Below are 21275 nucleotides of genomic sequence, written 5' to 3'. Positions count from 1 at the left end.
CTCTTTTATAAAAAAAAAACACAGATTTTTTAGTAAAAATTATATGACAGTCACGCTCCACTCGTTTTCGCACACGTACTCTATGTCGAACCCAAATATTGTGCCACAACTAAAATGACATTGTCGAGACTAATTAACAAAACTCGTTAATTAACTTTTTAATTATTGACTTGAGGGTAGTTGTTTATATTAGAAAGCTGTAGCGGATGCCAATTTATGGCATACTCATTTTTTAGAAATCACGAAAGTTGCACGTAATTCGGTATATTCTTCACCGAATTTTAAGGGCGAAATCGAAAGTGATCGCTCCCGGCACGTTAAAAAACGCGGCCTCTATGTTACGTCATACCGAAACCACACGTGACAAGGAAGTGAAGAAACAATTGCCCTCCAGTCAAAAAGCGACAGAGCTGGCCGACGACTTTTAAATGCGCCCGTTTAGGCAGCCTTCATGTGCGCGCCTCCGTGCCTCCGTCGGAGGCACAGAGGGGCGCACATGAAGGCTTCCTACGCCCGTTGCGCTCCTCGCGCCATCTCGCTGGTAATGAAGAAACGCTTATGAGCGCCTGCCGTCTCCGAGTCCTATTAGCGGTAAAGGGTGTGTATATAGCGCTCGCCATCAGCTAACTGAAGGATCTACTCTTTGTGGCGTAATGGCTAGCGCCACGCGCTGCACAGCTAGAGGTTGTTGGTTCGATTGCGCGCTTCGGAAGCGTTCTTCTGAATTAATTTTCTTTAGAACTTTTATGTATATATATATATATATATATATATATATATATATATATATATATATATATATATATATATATATATATATATATATATATATATATATATATATATATATATATATATATATATATATATATATATACGGTGAATGACGGCGACGACGGGGACGGCAAAAACCAGCCGAGACTGTCCATACAATTGCTATCGCAATAGTATTAAAAAGTTAATTAACGAGTTTTGTTAATTTGTCTCGACAGTGTCATTTACGCTGCGGCAAAGAAGTTCCGCCCCGACACGGAGTACGTGTGCGCGAACGACCATCACATAATTTTTATTAAAAAATCTGTGCTGTCAAAAAAAAAAACACAGCAAGAACACCCTGTATATATGTAAGAGGCACAGCTTGCGTAAGTGACACTTCGATTTCTTTAATAGGACTATGAGAAGAGGTCGTTGCGTTCCTTGCTGTAATCTGTGAATCGTGGCAATGGGAGCGCCTCTGTTTGCGTACGTGTTTTTATGGGTATATATTGAAGTAAGACGAAATATAAAGTCTGTTGAAAGTTTGCGCTTGTTCGTGTTTTTTCTTATTAGGGAGTTTTCAAATAGGGGCCCCAAAAGTTTGATGCCCCAAAGCCCTTTGCGTGTGCTCGCTTTGGGTCAAGCAGGAGCTAAGAGTTTTCGAATAGGGTCTACGGCGCTTTGGATACTCCCCCTATTCTATACATCTTTTCAAATTCTCACGCCAGGGGTGCGGATGGATGGATGGATGCTATGAGCGTCCCCTTTGTAACGGGGCGGTGACATGTCTGTCACCAGGCTCGAAAAAAAAAAAAGCTTCCTTGTTTCATGTTGGCCTAATACCTTATCTACATTGATTAAATCTATGTTATTATACCAAAAAATACAAATTCACAGTCTATCTCTCTGCCTCTTAAGGCAGAATGACCCTATTATTCCCCCATTATTTATTTTTGTTCTTTATCTCTACTTTTCTGCCACATATTGAACGTTAGGCGGCGCCATATTGAAATGCGCGCCGCCTAACGTGCAAGATTGGCGAAATCGCCATCTTGAGCTGCGCGTACTCAAACCGGCGCGCTATCCATTGGTGTGAGATGTCTGCTAAAGCGTGTGCTTGCTGATTTTTTGTTTCTTTAGACTGTTTTGCTTGATATTGTCGCTGCCACTGACCGATTCGTCGCTGTCTGAACCGTTCAGCGGCGCGCATTCGCCCGTGCGACGCAAGAATGAGCTCCGCGTCTGCGAACGGCAGTGCTTCGTCGTCGGTAACAGTAGCAGCAAGCATAGTAGAAGGTCGATCACGGCGTGAAGCGTTAATAATCGGTAGCTAGAGTGTTCTTGCAGCTGTCCACCGATTTACTTTATTGACGTACTAAACGTCTACGGATCATTAATCAGTTTCAACCTCCGCGCATACTCGTTCGCGGCGCGTAAGTTTGTTAGCTGTAAACTGTAAACACCGCACAATCCTTCTTCACGGATACCTTGACCTACATTCACCCCAACGACGTCGAAGACGAGGTCGAGGACACGTGCGAGTGGCCAGAAATACGGCGAATGAACATTGTTAATATATCGTTGAGGCGAATGTGTGGGGTCTTTGCCAGGTGTGAAACTACGAGGCACTGGAGTCGCACAACTACGTGCAGTCTGGCTGGGTGGGTCAGTCACTGGAGCACAATGTGAAGGGAAAAGTCGTGCTAGTGAAGGGGAATGTGACACCGTCGCAAGCCGTGAACAGTAGGCCCCATCGCGCGTGGGTTGCCGCGTAGTACGGCGCGCGCAGGCTGCACATGCACAACCGGACAAGGCAAAGTTTGCAGCCGTGTCGGCCGCTGTATTCTGGACGATATGAAGTACGAATCCGTAACATTCTTACGAGTTACTAGGTGAGTCATCAGTGGCTTGCGTACCTTCCTATCCAGGATGCTGCACGGGAACGTTGTTCTCGTCGGTTTTCTTGCCGCCAACGAAATACCGGGAAGAGAGGCGTGACGATGGCGACACGCGGAAGTTCTTCCGATTCACTGAAGCCACCCACTGCTGCCGCAATTCGGGCGACGAAGGAAAACGATGCAGAGCGAACATGCCACACTTGCACTCATCGCGTGGCGTACTGTGCTGCGGACACACGATTGCACCTAAAATATTGCTCTTCTGCTGCTTGTTCGTTCACTCGTACACGACACAGTGACGGCGAGATGAATTGCTATGCGAATGCAGTAAATTTTTCTGCCATGATAGTCACTTCGTATCGGAGACGGGCGCATAACACAGTCACACAAACGCGTACCAAAGCAACACAAACACGGCACTGGCGCAGCCCGAAGCACGATGGCAACACTGAAAGCATACCCTCTACCCCTGCAGCTGACTGGTTCGAGGCTGCTCCTGTGAAAAGGTCTATAGGTCGCTCTAGTCTTGGCCAAGACCCGTCGCTTCAGTAGGTGCCGTCATGTGTGTTTGACGCAAAGCCTTTGGGGGCAGGCTTTGGGGCTCCCGCTAAATTGGAGAAATAGCATCGCCAACGCAAAACCCAAACGGTGTTTGGGTCTCGCGCATGAGTATTGGCTTCGACGCTATTTCTTTGGGGCCCCTAATCCAAAACTCCTTATTATGTCCTCATGTACAATTCCCGCATACCTATTTATTTATCTTTCAAGAGATAAAGTATACAGTCGCGCTCAATATGACTTGCAACACGAGCGTGTGACATCACGAGTTTAAAGATTTCGCATTCCTTCCACTAGCCCCCATTACAACAACTAAACGCTGTTCTCTTATTGGGGGATGCTCCCAAATAAGAAAACATTAAGTTACAGAAATGAATTACGTTGAAGCCGTGCGCAATCATTAAACTCGTGAGGCAACGCACTCCCGTGTTGCAAGTCATATTGAGCACGACTGTACATCCCATTACTAGCACCACATTGTCCGAAACCAGCAGCGGCGTCTACATGAACCACAATCTAGGAATTATATTTAAATTTAATGGTCTGAACGTGGTGCGAAAATGATATCCGCAAAGGGCACTGCGTGAGGCATGCTGCCGCACGACGGTGTAAAGTGAAATCAGCGTGCGTTCCACTTTGTAAGATAAGAGATCATGATGATGACATGACAAGGAAAGGAGGGGTTCTTTGTGGGCCTATGTTCAAAGACCGCAGTGGCCACAGTGAACTGCCCAGCTTGGTCAAGTTCTGGACCTCAAGATCAGCTAGGGTGAGAGTGGCTTTCAAGGACTCCCCAACCAAGGTGAGCACCAGAGGTTAATTATTAGCTTGAGATCTTTTGTCACAGTGTCACGCTCCTTGAGGCAGTGAAACCCATGGTCTACATCACGGGCATTGGTAAGTAAATAACGGGTAGTTTTGCGTACGGTACGTAGAAATTGACAGAGAAAAAACCAAGTCCAATACCCGATATTCGTAGCCGGTTATGATACAATTTAACATAATATTTCTAATATATATTATTCTAATATATCCTCAACGAAAAAGTAATGAGCAAATGTCAGAAAGAAAATGAAAGACTTCTCTACTTATGAAGGTTTTATGTACTGCTTATTATGAAAAGTTAAGCGTATGCGCTCTTCTTGTCGATCGGTATAGAGCTTCAAAACAAGAAGGCGCCTGAGCTTACATAAAACGCATACACTAAGCACAGTGAAAGTTCGATAAATAGGAATCTCACCATATTTCGCAGTCACCTTGGCAGACACCACCGTTGCAATGAGCAACAACGCTCCCACACTCGTCATCGCGGGACAAGCTTGCATACTGTTCGGTCGCGACAGGAAACGCTGATTGCCTGGGGTGTAAAGAACAAAAAATGAGAAGAGCTATAAGGTGGGCTAGTTGGTGTTGATTCATCTTCAAAGGCGCGCATCTTCATTGCGCTCGTTTCCTTATGTCCTGCGCTTTTTCGTTTGTGTCGTTTGTGTTCACTAAGCGCACTTTTGAAGATGAACAAAAAATGCTATGGCACAGGCGATGCAAATATACCAGGACACACACACACACGTATATATATATATAACTAATGAAATCGACAGACAATTAAGCCAAGGGAAGCATAGCGGACATTATTTGTGGTTTCCTAACTGTATTGTAATCATTCTCTGTTAAATTCAAAGAAATTAGAGCGGAGGAAAAATCACCCTTTCCGACGGTGGGATCCGAACCGACAACCTTCTAATTACGCGTCTGATGCTCTACCACTTGAGCTACAACGGAGGGTGCTCCGCCGTCCACTTTTTTCTAGGGCATTTATGTGTACTAATATTACCTGGGAGTGTTAGTCAGCGTCACCCGTAGCCGTGAGTGGGGGACCCTCTTTTTTTGCCAGAGGGGGGGTGTCGCGGGGCACGAGATCTTCGCGCGAGGTGGCGGCTGACCAATAAACCCTCGCCTGCCGAGACGAAGCCCTCGCGTTGTAGCTGCAATGGCAGAGCATCGGACGCGTAATTTAAACGTTGTGGGTTCGTATCCCACCGACGGAAAGGGTGATTTTTCCTCCACTGAAATTTCTTTCAATTTAAATGAGAATCATGAAACTACAGTTAAGAAACCACAAATATTGCCCCCTATAATTTCCTTCGCTTAATTTTCTGTCGGTTTCATTAGTTGTGTATAATACAGAAAAACGAGCCCTTCGGGCAATTACCCTACTTTCGTACTTTCGTAGCGAGGTTTTGTCCCGGCAGACTTGGTGTCTTAGGTAGCATGCAAGGGTTTATTAGTCAGCCGCCACCTCGCGCGAAGATCACGTGCCTCGTGACGCCCGCAGGCAAAAAAACAGTATTCCCCACTCGCCACCTGGGTTACGGGTGGCGCTGACTAACATTCCCAGGTGTTAAGAACGGTTAAATACCCTACAAAAAAGTGGACGGGCGAGCACCCTCCATAGTAGCTCGAATGGCAGAGCATCGGACGCGTAATTAGAAGGTTGTGGGTTCGGATCTTACCGACGGTAAGGGTGATTTTTTGTTCACTTCCTTTCAATTTAAGCGAGAAGCACGAATAATGTCCCCTATGCTTTCCTTGGCTTAATAGGGGATATTCGTTATGCTTGGTGTTCCGGCGACACTGAGCGCGTCCGCCATTATTTGTCGGGCGTCGTCGCCGAATGCCCCCCCTGAAGGGGAACCCTGCGCACGCCTATGGCTAGAAGCGGTGTGCTTCAGAGCACTGAATAAAATCCTGCGCACAGATTGCCCAAAGAAAAAGATATACGCGACTCTCTTCGAGCGGCCCCTCTGAACGGGTGCTGTATGCGTTCGAGAGGAAGTGAGAGAGCGCCGTTTGATCTTGGCGGCTGTGGCCCACTGCCCGCCAGCCGCCACCTCAAGGGCAAGCCAGACGAGGCGCTACCGAAGCGAAGCTTCCCGGCGCATGCGCGCGCGAAGAAAAAAAAAAGGATTGTTGATCCCTCCATCATGGGAATCGGAATAACACGAAAGTAAAGCGTGCCCTTACAGAAGAACTGAATGTTTACTGTACATTGATATAAGAGAGTTTGTATAATGTATATTGATGTCTGGCAGCTATAGCACCGTTTAACGTGGATGCACCCACGTTGATGAATGGTGGTACATCTCCTCCCCGACGACTAACGTCCTTGTTATATGATTAAACAAACCCTTGTGGTAGCTGTAGTAGTGAGCGGTGAAAGCGTAATCAGAGAACGAAGTGTGATAGCCAGAAGAGCGTCGCATATTAGACGCAGAACTTGGTCGCCATCCCACGGAATGTTACAACGTGATTGAACACCACGGCCGGACTAGAGGGAAACGCAAAGCGCGTCGTGCCGCCCCTGTAGGCCGGCCGCGATTTTTCGCGGCGAGCGCGTGAGCGGGGAACGCTGTGTTACAGCCAGGTGAGGCAGGCGCGTGTCGCAGAGAGAGAGAGAGAGAGAGAGAAATGCAATGAGGTAAGGCTGGAAGGTTAACCAGAAAATATATCTGGTTTGGGGTAAGGGGAGACAGAAAAGTAAGAAAGAGAGGAATGGGATAGGGAGGGAGGGAAGCGCGCGCGCACACACACACACACACAAACACGCACGCGCACACACAAAGACACACACACACAAACACACTCACACACACACACACACACACACACACACACACACACGCACGCACGCACACGCACACACACAAACACGCACGCACACACACACACACACACACACACACACACACACACACACACAGAGGAGTGTCACAGTCGTTCAGCGAAACTGGTCGCTCGCAGAAACTTCATCAGCGCCTTCGTTGCTTTCTGGCGTGAGGCTCGGTCTTTCCGACATTCAAAGATTGCCTGCTCAGAAAACGGCTGGTCGTCGAGGCGAGCAAACACTGCTGAGAGGGGCTGTCTCTGAGAGCTGTACTAAGGCACTGAGATAAAATATGTGCAATGGTTTCGTCATTGCCGCAATGGTCACATGCAGCACTGTCTGTCATTCCGATGCGGCAAGCAAAGACGTTCGTAAAAGACACCCAAAGCCACATGCGCGTTGCAGAGCTATTTTAGATGCGAAGCAGCTTATGAACAGGCCTGTCCCCCCGGCGTGACCAGTGCCCCACGTGCCACTAGACGTATGGAAGAAAGAAGAGAATGAAGTGCTGGCACGAGAGGAGAGCTCACGCATGATGTGCAGAAAGGAATGTTTGCCTGAGAAAACGGTGCCACTAGATATGTGGAAGAAAGAAGAGAACGAAGTTTTCGCACGAGCGGAGAGCTAGCGCATGGGGTGCAGAAAGGAATGTCTGCCTGACATATGGACGTGCCATAAAGCGCTCGCTCCACTGCGGCGCATGCTCTAGTATAAATCATGAGAAGGTACCCACTACGCCATAAATCATGCAAGGTACCCACTTCGCCATAAATCATCGTCATTCATGCAAGGTACCCACTACGCCATAAGTCATTCAAGGTACCCTTTGATGCGAAGCAGCTTATGAACGAAGCCTGTCTCGCCGGCGTCGCGTTGACGTAGCCAGTGCCCCAGCCGATCCGGAGCGGCGGGCTCGCGAAGCCGAAGCGAAACGGGCGCGTTGACATCGCATTCTCAAACTTCAAGCTGCAACCTTTGCAGCAAGAGCCATTAACTTTATACTTTACGGACCACAAGGCCATTATACTCAAGGGGAAACGTTCCCCTGAGCTTAAAGTCATATGACGAGTAACAACATCAGGGGAACCTCGAATAGAAGAACCATGAACAGTGATGAAGAAAATAAAACATTTACAGAAATCTAAGTCGGACTCATGGCTGCTTCACATACTACTCAGGCTTCCCTTTACGGGGAGATGGCGGGATTTTTTTTTTGGTTTGGATTAGCCTGATGCTATGAGCGAAGTCGACGCTTTTACGACGCTTGGGGTAAGATCGCCTCCTCGCGGTGTGTCAAGGCATTGACAACATTGAAATTCTATTGAAAACGCGCCGAATGGGACGGACGTGTAACGCGTTGCAGGTGCTAATCGCGGAGGCCACAGTAGTGACGAATTACTTTACTTTACCGCTCCCAGAGGGCAACACCACCCTTCCGACCGGGAGAGTGGTAGATATAAAAGGCGCGTTTGTAAAGCCTCTAGAATCTGTGCCAAATTCACGTTACAGTATTGTACAACGTGGACAGAAAGACGCTAACCGCCGCACTTTTAAACACCCTTTTCCCCGAACCTGTTTACCGACAGCAATATTTATCTAATTCTGGTCGTGATGTACTTTGCCGTGTACGTAAAATGTGTATATCGCCAGCTGTGAAAACGTTTCTCTTTAAGCTGCGCACATCCACTTTTCCCGTAAAGACATGGCTTCATGAAAAAGGGATATACGTGCCCTGGTCTGTAAATTGCAGGCCATGCAACAAGCCTGAAACAATCGAGCATTGTTTCATTCATTGCCGTGATGCATTTCATTTCTGGGACATTCTTAAGAGAACCCTCAGAAAAGAATTTCCAATTACATCGCATGGTGTGAGGTTCCTCCCGTTCAAAAAGAGCATCTACAATAATGCACCATACGATTTAATCATGCTGCTAGGTCTATATTCGCTATGGAGAAGCCGCATCATTGACAGACATGCTGAGCCACCTCGCTCGACAAGGTCTGTCTTTCGAGAAGCAGCAGCTAACGTGCGTAGTGTTGCTGAGACTTTTGACCCGGTTCTGGAGTGGCTTGGACTTCTGGACGTTTGTGTCTGTTTACCGGACTTTTGAAGATTCCTTGGACTATGTGAAATTATGTGTGCTTTGTGCATATGTGCATGTGAGTGTAATTCTAAAGCGATTAATTATGTTGTAATAGATGGCGAGATTTGATGGCATTATTACCATGCATTAAAGAAAAAAAAAGTGACCGTGGCGCAGTGGATAGCGTGCCCGGCATCTGTTGTTCCGGAGCGAGCGGGCGTGGGTTCGATTCCTGTTGACGGAACTTTTTTTCTTTGCCATCTGATCGTGCAAATTTTTTCGACGTCATTTCCGTGACGGAAATACGTCACTGAAGTCTTAGTGGACCTTGGCATCAAACACTTTCGTGTTTAAAAAAAAGAAAACAAGAAACGCGGGTACAGAGTCGTTGAAGCGTTGAAGTCCCGAATTGCCTGCGGCGGCGTGATGCCGAAGCAGAGCAGTCGCGGTATACGCAATATCGTACCCTGGCCTTGTGAACGCCACTTCTCAAGTGATCAGCTGTGTCGGCCGTATATGCGCGTTTTGTGCCTGCAGCCTCACTGTGTTCTCGCCGCTGGATGTGAAATACGTGGATTGACGACAGTGCAACATGCCGCACTGCGGGTGGGATAATCGCGACGGCCCGTCGACTCTGGGAGCGCAGATGATGGGCACCCTGCATGCTCAGCACAGTCAGGAACGAAAATGGTAAGTAACACTTATGTTCTCTCTGTTTGCGCGTCTTATCGTTGCTCAGGTACCTGCAGGTGTCGTACAGCACATTTTGTCGCGTGAAAAGTGCAGTGAAAAGAAAGAAAAATAAAATAAAATAAAGTAATTAAAGTCACATAGCGACGATGTGTGATGCGTGTTTTGAAATTCCTGTGAATAGTGCTCATGCTTCGCACGACCAGTCAATCGACGCACGAGTACGCCCTGAAAAAGTCGTTTGTACGATATACTCTTCTTGGTTGCGAAAGCATGAATGAAGCAGAATGCTTTCAGGGAATATACACTAGAGCAAAGTGAAGGCCACGGTTATCACGTTACCATGTGATGAAATGTGCACAAAGGCCAACTTAGTTTTCTATTTGTTCTCTTCTTAAACTTCATTTGTTTCTCTTGATCCTTCGTCTCGGTGTCGATTTGTATTTTGTGCGCATTAACAAGTGACATATCCGTGCGCTCTTGTTTTGCAGCATCTACCTTGGATATAGTGAACGACCCTGGACATCCTTCTGCCACCACGCAACTGTGAGAACCCACCGAAGCACAGATGATCAGCAAGTGAGAAGACTTTTCGACAACAATTTGGAATGCGCACTCTGTCCGTCTCCTGAAATACCATATTAAGGTATATATGCATTGTACCTTGATGCTAGACCTGCGCGCTGGTCCCAAAATCGCCGGCGGCGGCGCGTGAATGGCGCGGCGTTCATCGGATCGGCGGCGGCGTTGCGCGGGGAAGGGGGGGGGGGATGTTTCTTGTCTGTAACTAGAAGAATAAAAAGTTGAAGTTGAGAGAGAGAGAGAGAGAGAGAGGGGGGGTAGATTCGTGAGTTGGCGGGGAGGGAAACTTGTCCCTTGAATTTTGAAAAAAAAAAAGATCTTCACAGGAAAGGCGAGGCAGTGAATGTGATAGCAACCTGTCGTAATCTTATTTCAACGAAGGCTAGCAGCTAACTCTTTTTGATCCGAAGTCGCGTAACTCTACAAAACGCTGGTGTATGAAGAAACGGCCGCTCCCGGGAGAGTAGCGGTTTTTTGTGCAGTTTGTCGTATCAGTGGTCACAGCAGGACGCGGTGAGATCACAGCGCGTAGAAGGGTATACGCGGCGGCGCACAGGTCTACTTGATACATGTGTGTCAAGGTACAGTAAAATAGAATATCTAGGCACATAAACATTATTATCTGGATTCATTCAGACAGAAATAATAAATCATCTTAAAGCGATATAATGAAGGCCATATTACGTGACGGACATCTGCTAATGACAGTGTGTATAGTGAAGCGCATGCATTTTGTGGTATTGAATGAATGAGTGAACGAACGTTTATCCTAGCAAAATACAAGAAATGCGCCTCGAACAAAAAGCTACAATGGTAGCTTGAGAAGTGCACGAGGCATTGTAGAGCAAAAAAAAATAGAAGACAGAGCAGCAGAAACATGTGCACATTCAAAGGCAAAACACATACGCGAACTGTAAAATGAAAAAATCAAAAAGGGCGAACATTTGCGCTAGTGCAAACAATGAAAACCAGAAAACAGTGAAAACAGGAAACAATGAACAGCCCTTGAGCGACATGGAAGGAATGCAATTTCATTAGTCACATATGAGCAGTGGAACTTGCCAAGGTTACATGTGCATATTCTCAGCCATTAGGAGATGTGCAAGGCTAAGTTACTCGCATTGATACAAGTCAGTTGAATCTGCTTTGAACCACGTTGTTGAGTCAGCTTGTTTATTCCCTCTCGTTAATTTGCTGTTTCGCATTATGTTGCCATAGTTTTTATGATCAATACACATTACAGTAAAACCTCGGTGATACGAATCTCGCGGAGTTACCAAAAATATTCGTACCATCTGAAATTCGTATCACCAGAAAACATGGAAAATTAATTTGCGACAAAAGAAAGTTGGCATACGTTTTTATTCAGTGTTTTTCAGGGCCGCAGCGACGTCATGAACAGCTCTGAATGATTGCCAGTAAAGTTTTTAGACGTCAGTGATCATACTTGCACTCGTAAATATACGGTGCATGAGCGCGTCTGTAATAAATGAACCAGATGTATTGAGCCCCGTGACCGCTTGTAGCCCCTCCCTAATCTTACTACGCTTTTTTGCATGACACAAGAGTACTGCGGCGAAAGTGATTTAAGAAGCGCTTTGGCACACGATAGAGGCCAAGCTCCTTCGCCAAGACCGTCCGCTTCGTCTCTTGGGGTCTACGTCCACCTTTCATGGGACTTCATGACGGACCCGCAGCCCAAGTTTCAGTCTTGTTTCATAGAATGTCTGGCGGACATGGCTTGCATCAACGTGGCAAGCACGTGTTAACACAGTACAAAGACGCTGCTGCCTCGAGCACAGGAGCACGGGTCAACGCGTGGGGAAAATGAATGGATGGATGGATGGATGGATGCTATGAGCGTCCCCTTTATAACGGGGCGGTGAGATGTCGTAGGGTACGGATTTGGGCTGGTTGGTGCATGACTTCAAGTAGAAAACAGCGCTACGAGACGGGACAAAGAAAGGGCACAAACACGGCGCTGACTATCAACCAAATGTGCTTTATTCCACCAGTCCGCATATTTATACTCCACCATGACTAAAGAAAGCATAACAAAAACACCAGAAAAAACCGGTCAGCCTGCGCAAAGGCAAGAAAAAATTTTTAACTCGACAGAAATTTTATCTCCTTCGGAAGCAGTGAAATCGAGGGGAGGCTAACACATGCCTCGCCGCCTTTACAAATGTGATACGCTTCAGAAACGAGACGCGCACGTTCGTCATAGTACTTTGATAGGAAACTCGTATCTTTAAAAGATGGCTGGCAGCCGCATTCATTGCAATGAATGGACAGTTGACTGTCTTTTGCTTGTTTAGAGACCTTGTTCGCGTGCTCGCGCAAGCGGTCATTAGCACACCGGCCAGTTTGACCAACATAGTAACGCCCGCAGGAAAGAGGAATCTTGTACACAACAGAATCGCAACATTCAATAAACTTTTGCCGGTGCTTCTTACTACATCTTTCCGTCTTGGTTTCTCTGTTTACCTGCTGACACAGGCTACCAAGTTTATTTTTGGCAGAGAATAACAACCTTACCCCAGCCCTACTGACCACCTTTTTAAGATTAGGTGAGATTTTAAGATCCCGTATGTGCACCAGGTGGCACATAATCTTATATATATATATATATATATATATATATATATATATATATATATATATATATATATATATATATATATATATATATATATATATATATATATATATATATCCTTACATTGACATGAGAATGCTACTGTTTTGATTTCAATAAAATATTGCAACCACTGGTTCTTCTATAAATCAATTGGAGTATGGAGTATGACTACTTGTCGTGCATAGGAATGAAAGAAATGAACTTGTGCATGCAAAACAAATTGCTGAAACACTGTCTGCTGAATATAACTACTTGTTTTTTATTACCAAACAATTTGAACAGATGATTCAATCATTATGAGGCATTGTAGAGGACAGATAGGCAACGGAAAATTAGGCAGAAATTGCAGTGTTATAACGTAGATTAGGTCATATTTCATCAATAGTAGCATAATTGAAGGTGCGTGTTGTATAAATAAAGTTTAACGTAATGAGCAGGCGACGAAGGAGTGCACATATGATAGAGTTTTTCCAGTTTTTTGCCTATTTGCTACAGTCCTCATATTTCTGTGTCATGAGTGTGAACTTCATAATTGTGAGCAAGCCAACCTGTCTGCTACTGTGAAAATACAAAAGAGCCATTATTTTCTGAATAACCGCTGCTTCATTGACGAAGACGGTAATGGCTATTTCTTAATTCGTACTACATCATCTGTGCAAGAGGAGGGCCAAGTACACATGGGCGTTCACAAGAGGGAAGTGCAAGTACATAAACCTTTTTTTTATTTTGCAGGAGACCTGTCACTCGTACAGTTGGGGAGGTTGTGCTTGACCTTGGGGCAAGCGTCAGGTATTCGCTTTAACACGGTGGCGTGATGCTTAACAAAAAGGTTAATGAGTAAGATAGTAGGTAGTCTTCGAGAGTGAAAGCAACGAAATAATGAATATGAGTTATAGAGAACCACTGTATACCGCGCTAAAGCTTGCATTGCGAATAAGCGCTAATTGCGGAAACAGATTATCGTTCAGCTGCTCAGAGCGAGCTGCTGACCCTGCGTCCGGCTCGCGACAGTACGCGCGCACTAATGCACTTAATGTAGACGCGTTACAATGTCCTAGTAAGTCGGGTATCTGCGTGTGTAACTTTCATATGAGAACGCAGGCGGCCTTCGAACCGCTCAGAACACGCTGCCGCCTCTAGACGCGCGCAGTTCGCGGCTGCAGAAATAACGAAAATTGCTCCACAGCATACGCTCAGGGAATGCACGTATACGTTCGCTCATCTGCAGATACCTTTGTCACGCTGGTATTCACGAATTTAGGGCGAGCGCAGCATTGTCGATATATGAAGCAGCACTCAAGAGGGCACACGTTTATAATTTTTCTAACGGCACGACACAATGAACCGAAGAATTCGGAGCCGTCGTGTTTACGTCGGCTTGCATGACGCCCCACAAATTACGTATTTACCTTACTGAAACGCAAACACACGCCGATGGTACAAGAACAGATATACGGAGTTCTGCCGACGGGTTACCAGCCGCTTTGTACATACATTGGTACCACGAAAAAAGCACGCAAGCAAGTGGTGGCGCCAGGCCCGTAGGCAGGAATCTCTTTTTTTTTTTTTGGGGGGGGGGGGGGTACGACTTGCTGAAAACCGTGACTATTTGAGAAAAACACCTACTTTCATTGTTTATTTTTGGTAAAAACTCCTACTTTCCCAAAATTTCGGGGGGAGGGCGGGCCCCTACACTCTAAGAAAAGATCGAGTAAAAAGGGCGTCTTTTTGTCCCACAACAATAATCGTCATCTGGCTTGCTTGCGTTTCCTTTCTTGAAAACTCGGCGCTGGCCACTTTCCTGCCAAGAATGCTATGTCACGCTGATAGCGCGCATGTCGTTCGTGACCAGAAAGTGCCGGGCGCGCGGCGATAGTGCAAGGAAAGGAAGGCAAAATAAATGACGATTATTGTTGTGGGACAAAAAGACGCCCTTTTTACTCGATCTTTTCTTAGAGTGTAGGCCCACCCCCTCCAGGCTACAGGTGTAATGGTGGCGCTGTGGCGTAAAGGGCAAAAATGAAATAAGGAGAGATGAATTTTACGATAATTCAAGGGGAAGCGCTTTACTGTTTGAAGCGAGATCGCGTTGCCTTATGTTCTGATTGATTGTGGAGATATCCTCCCAGGTGTCCGTTTAGGCACGAGCCTTCATGAAGCCTTGGGCTTTAGTGACAACAATGGAAAGCTGAACACAGCAGCGATTGAAATAAGGAAGAGAGGGTTTTAGTACTGGTGGCAAAAAACTAGAGAGAAAGGACAAAAATAAATATTAGAAAAAATAACGACATTCTGCCGTAAAAGGCAGAGAACACGGCTGGGAATTTACGCTTTTTTTCCTGTAGTAAAATAGGCTTAATTGAAGTAGAGACATTGGGCGAACATCAAAAAAAAAAAAGAAGGGAAAGGGGAACAAGGCTTTCTTTTCTTTATTTTTGTCGAGCCTGGTGGCATTCTTGTCACCGCACCGTTATAGAGGGGACGCTCATAGCATCCATCCATCGATGAGAGCTCTTCAAGCCTCCAAAAGGAGGCTCAAAGAGCTCTCAAAAGAAGCAGAAGAACTCCCATTGCGCTCCGTTCACGCCCCCAAAATGCGTTAAATAAGAACACCAAATTTACCTCGAAAAGGAGGCTTGGAGAGCTCTCAAAAGAAAAACTCCCAATGCGCTCCGTTCACGCCCCCAAAATGCGTTAAGTAAGAACACCAAGTTTACCTCGAAAAGGAGGCTTGGAGAGCTCTCAAAAGAAGCATAAAAACTCCCAATGCGCTGCGTTCAAACCCCTAAAATGCGTTAAGTAAAAACACCAAATTTACCTCCAAGAGGAGGCTTGAACAGCTCTCAAAAGAAGCAGAAAAGCTCCAGATGCGTTCCGTTCAAGCCCCCTAAATGAGTGAAATAAAAACACAAGATTTACCTCCTAAAGAGTGTGTCAGTTCCGTATAATCACTCCCTTAATAAAGGATGTAAATAAAACTTATTTTTGAAGGGGTTTCGCGTACTACCTTTGGGATGCACGTTATGCGTCGAGCCCGAAACTCCCCAAAAGGCTCAAACCCATTTGCAGTGTAGTTCTCACTCACGGAAACAGATTGTTCTACAGACAGTAGAATACGTATACGTAGTGCGGCAACTGAAATTGTTGAAACCGTTAAAATTTTAAAAGCATTTTTTAATTGCACAATGTCATGGGAACCTCAGATTGATAATCTAATTACTAATCTTACATTACATATCATTTATCATTTATTACATATCATATCAATTACATACCATTTATTGTCTTTTGGAAAGGGCAAGTACAACAAAAACCAACATTAAAAAATATACCGACTACACAAGAAAGCGTTTAGGTGTTCGAGGGGTTTCCAGGAAAGTGTCCGTGAAAATCCTCAAAAATAAAGGAAATGAAATATTTTCTTGCTGCGTTCATCATTACTTTCTCTGTGGTGGGAGACAGCTTAGGATGACTAGACACGGCAATGGCGGCAGTAATTAAGTAAAAGAATGATTAAATTTTTAATTAGCTGTCCTTCCTGCGAAGAGGTCATTGCTGCTTTGAGATTTTTGAAAATCGGCCTCCGGTAATTATTGCGGCGCAATGAAATTCAGCCATATTCACCGGTGAAACCCAATTGAAGCTCCGATGAGCGAAACTAGCAGACGACCAGAGTGACGTCACCGTTTGCGACGGCAATTGCAGTGGCCCTAGTTGTTCTGCATTTGTTAACGCACGTGCGCCATACGGGCTCTGATCGCCAACGAAACCCGCACAACCACGAAGCGAAGCTCGCTCATTCTGGACGCCTCGGAAGAGTACGGCAGTTGCGCTCTTCCGAGTTTCGGTTTCAGTTTCGCTGGCGAATTTTGTCAGATTTCTTTACTCGTTAATCATTTCCAGCTGCTCGTTTGTGAAATCTTAAAGCGGCAACAGGATCTTCGCAGGAAGGGCTGCAATTTTATCATGTGACTCGACCATGTCTTTACAGATTAAATGTTAATTGACTTTATTTCTTTAATTATGGTAGTAATTGATGCCTACTACCACGGAAAAAGTAATTATGAAGGCAGCGTGACATATCTCATTTTCCAAATTTTTGTAGTATTTTCGAACAAATTTCTTGAAAACCATGTATATAGTTTCTTTTTTTTTATTCGCGTTAGTCTGCCCTGCGGCATCAATACACATTACACAAAATGATGCAGCTGTGTTTCTTCCATGAAGTCCAGGAGGGACCTATGGTTCGGACCGTATATCCATCGCTGTAGGTCCGGTGGCCTGGTGTGCTGAAGTCCTGCACGCCGCAGGTGGCGTCGACGAGCCGCTTGTAACCCACGGCATGTCCATAAGAGGTGGTTCAGGTCTGCGTCCCTCACCGGCGCAGGACAAAATGGGCAGCTTGAAGTTGTGTCGGTGTAGCCCCACTTAGCGCGGATTGAAGGTGTCACAGCCGCACTTACGCGAACTCTTCGGAACGATACCTCCTCTTGACGCATAAGTCCACTCGGGAGGTCATGACCACGTGGAGGTATGAGAGCTCGCGTGGTGCGCCGAAGATTTTCTTTGTGAATGTTGAAGAAACTTTTCAGCGCAAATTCAACGAGGACACATAACAAAACGAAACAGGACGGGCGCTAACTTCCAACTGATTTTATTCCACAGAGGAACGAAGATTTTATAGCGCAGTCAATACACGTGCTCACGTGCGCGCGAATCACAGTTTCTTCTTAACAGCCAAAGAGCCGCAGGGCGCTGCTGAGAAAACTAATCTCTTTGTCTTGAAGTGATAGGGAAGCTGTGTTGACGCATGCGTCGCCTCTTTGCCTTATGCCTCTGTTACTACGCTTTCCATATTTTCTTTTGCTCTGCCTATAAACTTTGCTTCAGTGAACTTGGGGTAGCACCCACACACCTTGCAATGCGATGTCATCAGGCTGCTGAAGCTATTTTTTACATTGAGACGGTGTTGTCTGGCCCTGTCGTTGAAACACTGCCCGCTTTAGCCGATATATTGCTTTCCGCAACTTAATGGAATAAGGTACACTGCCCCCAACGCACACTCAGTAAATACAGTTGCATGCTTTGTGGTACACATCCTCTTCTTTCTGCTCATCATGGTGCACACAGCAGACAGTTTTCACGGCGCTGACATTGCGACGCGGACACCATGACGGGGGGATATTTTTTTTTTAGATTGTATGATATATAGCGCGAATATGAGGGACCACTTGCACCAGTGTTTTTTCTTCTTTGATTTTTTCCTTGGGCACCGTCTTTGCGCGTGTTATCTGCTTCATGGTAGTCTGTAACAAAACGGAAGCGCTGTGTTTCCGTTTCGCTTCTTTTCTCTGTCCGTGTGTGTGGTTGCGCTGCCGGTAAACATGGTGTAGTCTCACGAACCCTTGAAATCAAATCCGATGGGTATCCAGCTTCCCTTATCCGGCTGAGCTGTGCTCCGACGCTAACTGTCATTTGTTGGACGCCCGATTTTTCAAGAGCTGTTTTCAAGCACGTGGTGAGAGAGAGAGAGAGAGTACAACTTTATTAAGAGTCCAGTGCAGACGCAGAGGTTGCCCCGCGGCACCCGGCTACTCCCACGTTGGGACCGGCAGGTCTAGCCTAACGGCGCTGTCGCGGGCGCACTGGACGGCCAGGATTTGGTCCTGTAGGTTTGGGCTGCGCTGTTCGTGCGTAAGCACGTGGTTACTATGCTTCTTTTTATGACTTTCGAATGAGGTCTTTGATAAGGTGTTAGACCTTTCTTGCCGCGGGAATTCTACGCCCAACAAATTTGCGCTCCAGGATTGGACGAAACTTTCGTGTCCAAAAATTGTAATGCATCTTCGCGCGGCAGTTAACAAGCGAATAATAATTTAATAATAATATCTGGGGTTTAACGTCCTAAAACCACGATATGATGATGAGAGACGCCGTAGTGGAGGGCTTCGGAAATTTCGACCACCTGTGGTTCTTTAACGTGCACCTAAACCTAAGTACACGCGCCTCAAACATTTTCGCCTCCATCGAAAACGCGGCCGCCGCGGCCGGGATTCGATCCCGCGACCTTCGGGTTAGCAGTCGAGCGCCATAACCGCTAGGCCACCGTGGCGGGGCAGTTTAACAAGCGAAACTTAGCCCTTCGGCTTCTTGACGATAAATAGATAGAACATCATCTGCAACTGCATTAAGCTGCAAATCACCGCATGGTCAATGGAGTGCCGGTTTCGGAGGCAGTGCAAAACTAAGTGAGGTGTAGAAAGCTTGCAATGTTACCAATCCTGGAGCAAGTGCAAAACCATGTTAGGTGCAGAAAGTTTCGTGGGGTGGCGCAGGGCGAGGACCAATACATCAAAAAAAAAAGAAGATGGCTCGCACATAATCACAAGTTTACCAAGAGAGCCAGTGCGAGTGCCACTCTGAGAACGCTGTCTTGCATTAGGTTTGCTTTACTTTTTATTTTGATACACGTTTAAAAATGCGCCTTACTGTGTTACGTATAGGTAGGCTTCGAGTGCGTGCCAAAATCTATTCGGTTGCCGGAACTTCATTTTGGAATGGGTAGGCTCATTCTCTCTACTTCCCAAAGGCTTTGGTCCATATACGTCATACACGGACCTACTCGATGCAGCGCAGAACACTTTATGGTGTAGAAAAAAGAAGGCGTGCTTGCCTTTTTCTGATCACATGCAACAATGAATATTGTCACGTGGTCGTGACGTCGATGAAGACAGCAGTCGGCATGTCGGGATGAAACTGTTTATTTGGCCGAACTTGTGGCCGGGCAACGAAAACTCAAACTACAGCAATACACGCTGTACACTGATAGCGGCGAACTGGGTGTCGGCCGTCGATCAACTGCTCATGACCGGGATGCGCCGTCTTTTATACATCACGCATCTAACTTTCCAGTCTTATCACTGGTTGTCGCGCAAGCACTAGAGTAATCTAGACTATTCGCGTCCTGCGTGCAATCTTAACAAAACGATCTACTACATTCGCGAAGCTTCTCGAACACTGCAGCGCGGTCAGCGTCGAGCGTTGATAACCGCCCTCGCTGGTCAAACCCGAATACATCAAAATAAAAGAAGAAGCGGGCGTGGCCATATGACAACAGGTGAATAACAGATGATTCAGATAATGAATGCAACAGTAGGTTTTGTAGAACACTACTTTTTTAACATCCGGAATAGATCAAGATGGCTGGTAAACTGAAGAAATTCAGCGAAGCAGTTCATTAGAAATGAGATCAGCGGTTGGACAATAAAAGGTTATGAAAGACGCTTGTGCTGGCCTTGAGATAAAAAGCAGCTGCAAAATTCTCAGCTTTGTTATTTCGTCCCCATGCCTCATTTACAGGGGCTTCTGTAAGGTCAGTCTGTTCTCTGTACGTTGCTAGATTGTAGAGACCTGAGAAGACAACAAGAAAATCCTAAGAACTGAGAAATAAGTTTCGAACACAATACGCGTGCAGTAGCACGAAAGATCTTTGTTTACGTAAGTCACGCGTTCTTCTTCTTAGGCTGTTCGAAAGGTTGAAGCATAAACTATAAATGTAGACCTCAACACCCTGATACGTGTCGAGTGTTTAAAAATGCAAATAAAACGTCATAAAGTGAAGGAACAATACGACAGTACACATATAAAGTGAGAGAAAAAAAACAAAACTAAAACTCTGTTTTGTTTCGGCGGCGACCTCTTGTGGGATGCTGTGGAACTAAGTCACAAGCGGCCGAAAAAAAAAAAAAAACGGGCTCCAGCGCAAGGATTTTCGACGACGCCGCGCGCCGAGCCTGGGTGATTGACCTACTCGGCCACATTCTCCGAAGCTTTCCTTGTGATACGCAAGGGTTTATCAATATACCACACGCATTTGAAGGACCGTGTTTCAGAAAACGAGCTAGGGAATAATGTTACTCCATTGCGGCAAGTTGAGAATGGCTTTAAACGAAAGCTGAGTGCCAGGACTACATGAGACTTCCTGACCATTAATATAACTGTCTTAGCTTCATCACAGTGAGCGTGTTTGTCTCAAAAAACAGGCCGAAATTTTCGTCGTTTTGATAGACTCCCATTGTACGATCTTTAACTGCTCTGAAAACAAAATTGAAGCTTACTACAACATGATCGCTGCAGTCATCTCGAGCGTTTCGGTTCCCAGAAGCGCTCTGTGGTCTGCGTTTTTCAACATTCGCCCTCTGCGCTTATTTATTCGCGAAGAACTCGCTAGCTTCGCGCCGCGGCCGCTAGGGCGCTGGTTGTTATGTGTCCATAAAAGTAACATATGATAAGGAAACATCCTAAATATGTTATGAAGGGGGTTTGATAAACGTAGCAAGTACTATGTTTTTCTTATGAGCGTCCGCACGAGCCATTTTGTGCAATTTCCTATAAACATTGAG

At 45.9% G+C, this 21275-nt stretch overlaps 1 protein-coding gene across 1 annotated transcript in view; it reads right to left on the bottom strand.

Moving 5' to 3' along the window:
- Positions 1–4563, bottom strand: part of LOC119386504 (uncharacterized) — a 50371-nt gene extending 45808 nt beyond the window's left edge. The window contains exon 1 of the mRNA XM_037653771.2: positions 4453–4563. Within this exon, the coding sequence (XP_037509699.1) occupies positions 4453–4537 (85 nt within the window). The 5' untranslated portion in view covers positions 4538–4563. The remainder of the gene's footprint in view (positions 1–4452) is intronic.
- Positions 4564–21275: the final 16712 nt, after the last annotated feature.

Source organism: Rhipicephalus sanguineus, chromosome 3 (genome assembly GCF_013339695.2).
Source record: "Rhipicephalus sanguineus isolate Rsan-2018 chromosome 3, BIME_Rsan_1.4, whole genome shotgun sequence".
In the NCBI taxonomy this organism is placed as follows: Eukaryota; Metazoa; Arthropoda; class Arachnida; order Ixodida; family Ixodidae; genus Rhipicephalus; species Rhipicephalus sanguineus.
This window is presented reverse-complemented; position numbering and strand designations above follow the sequence as displayed.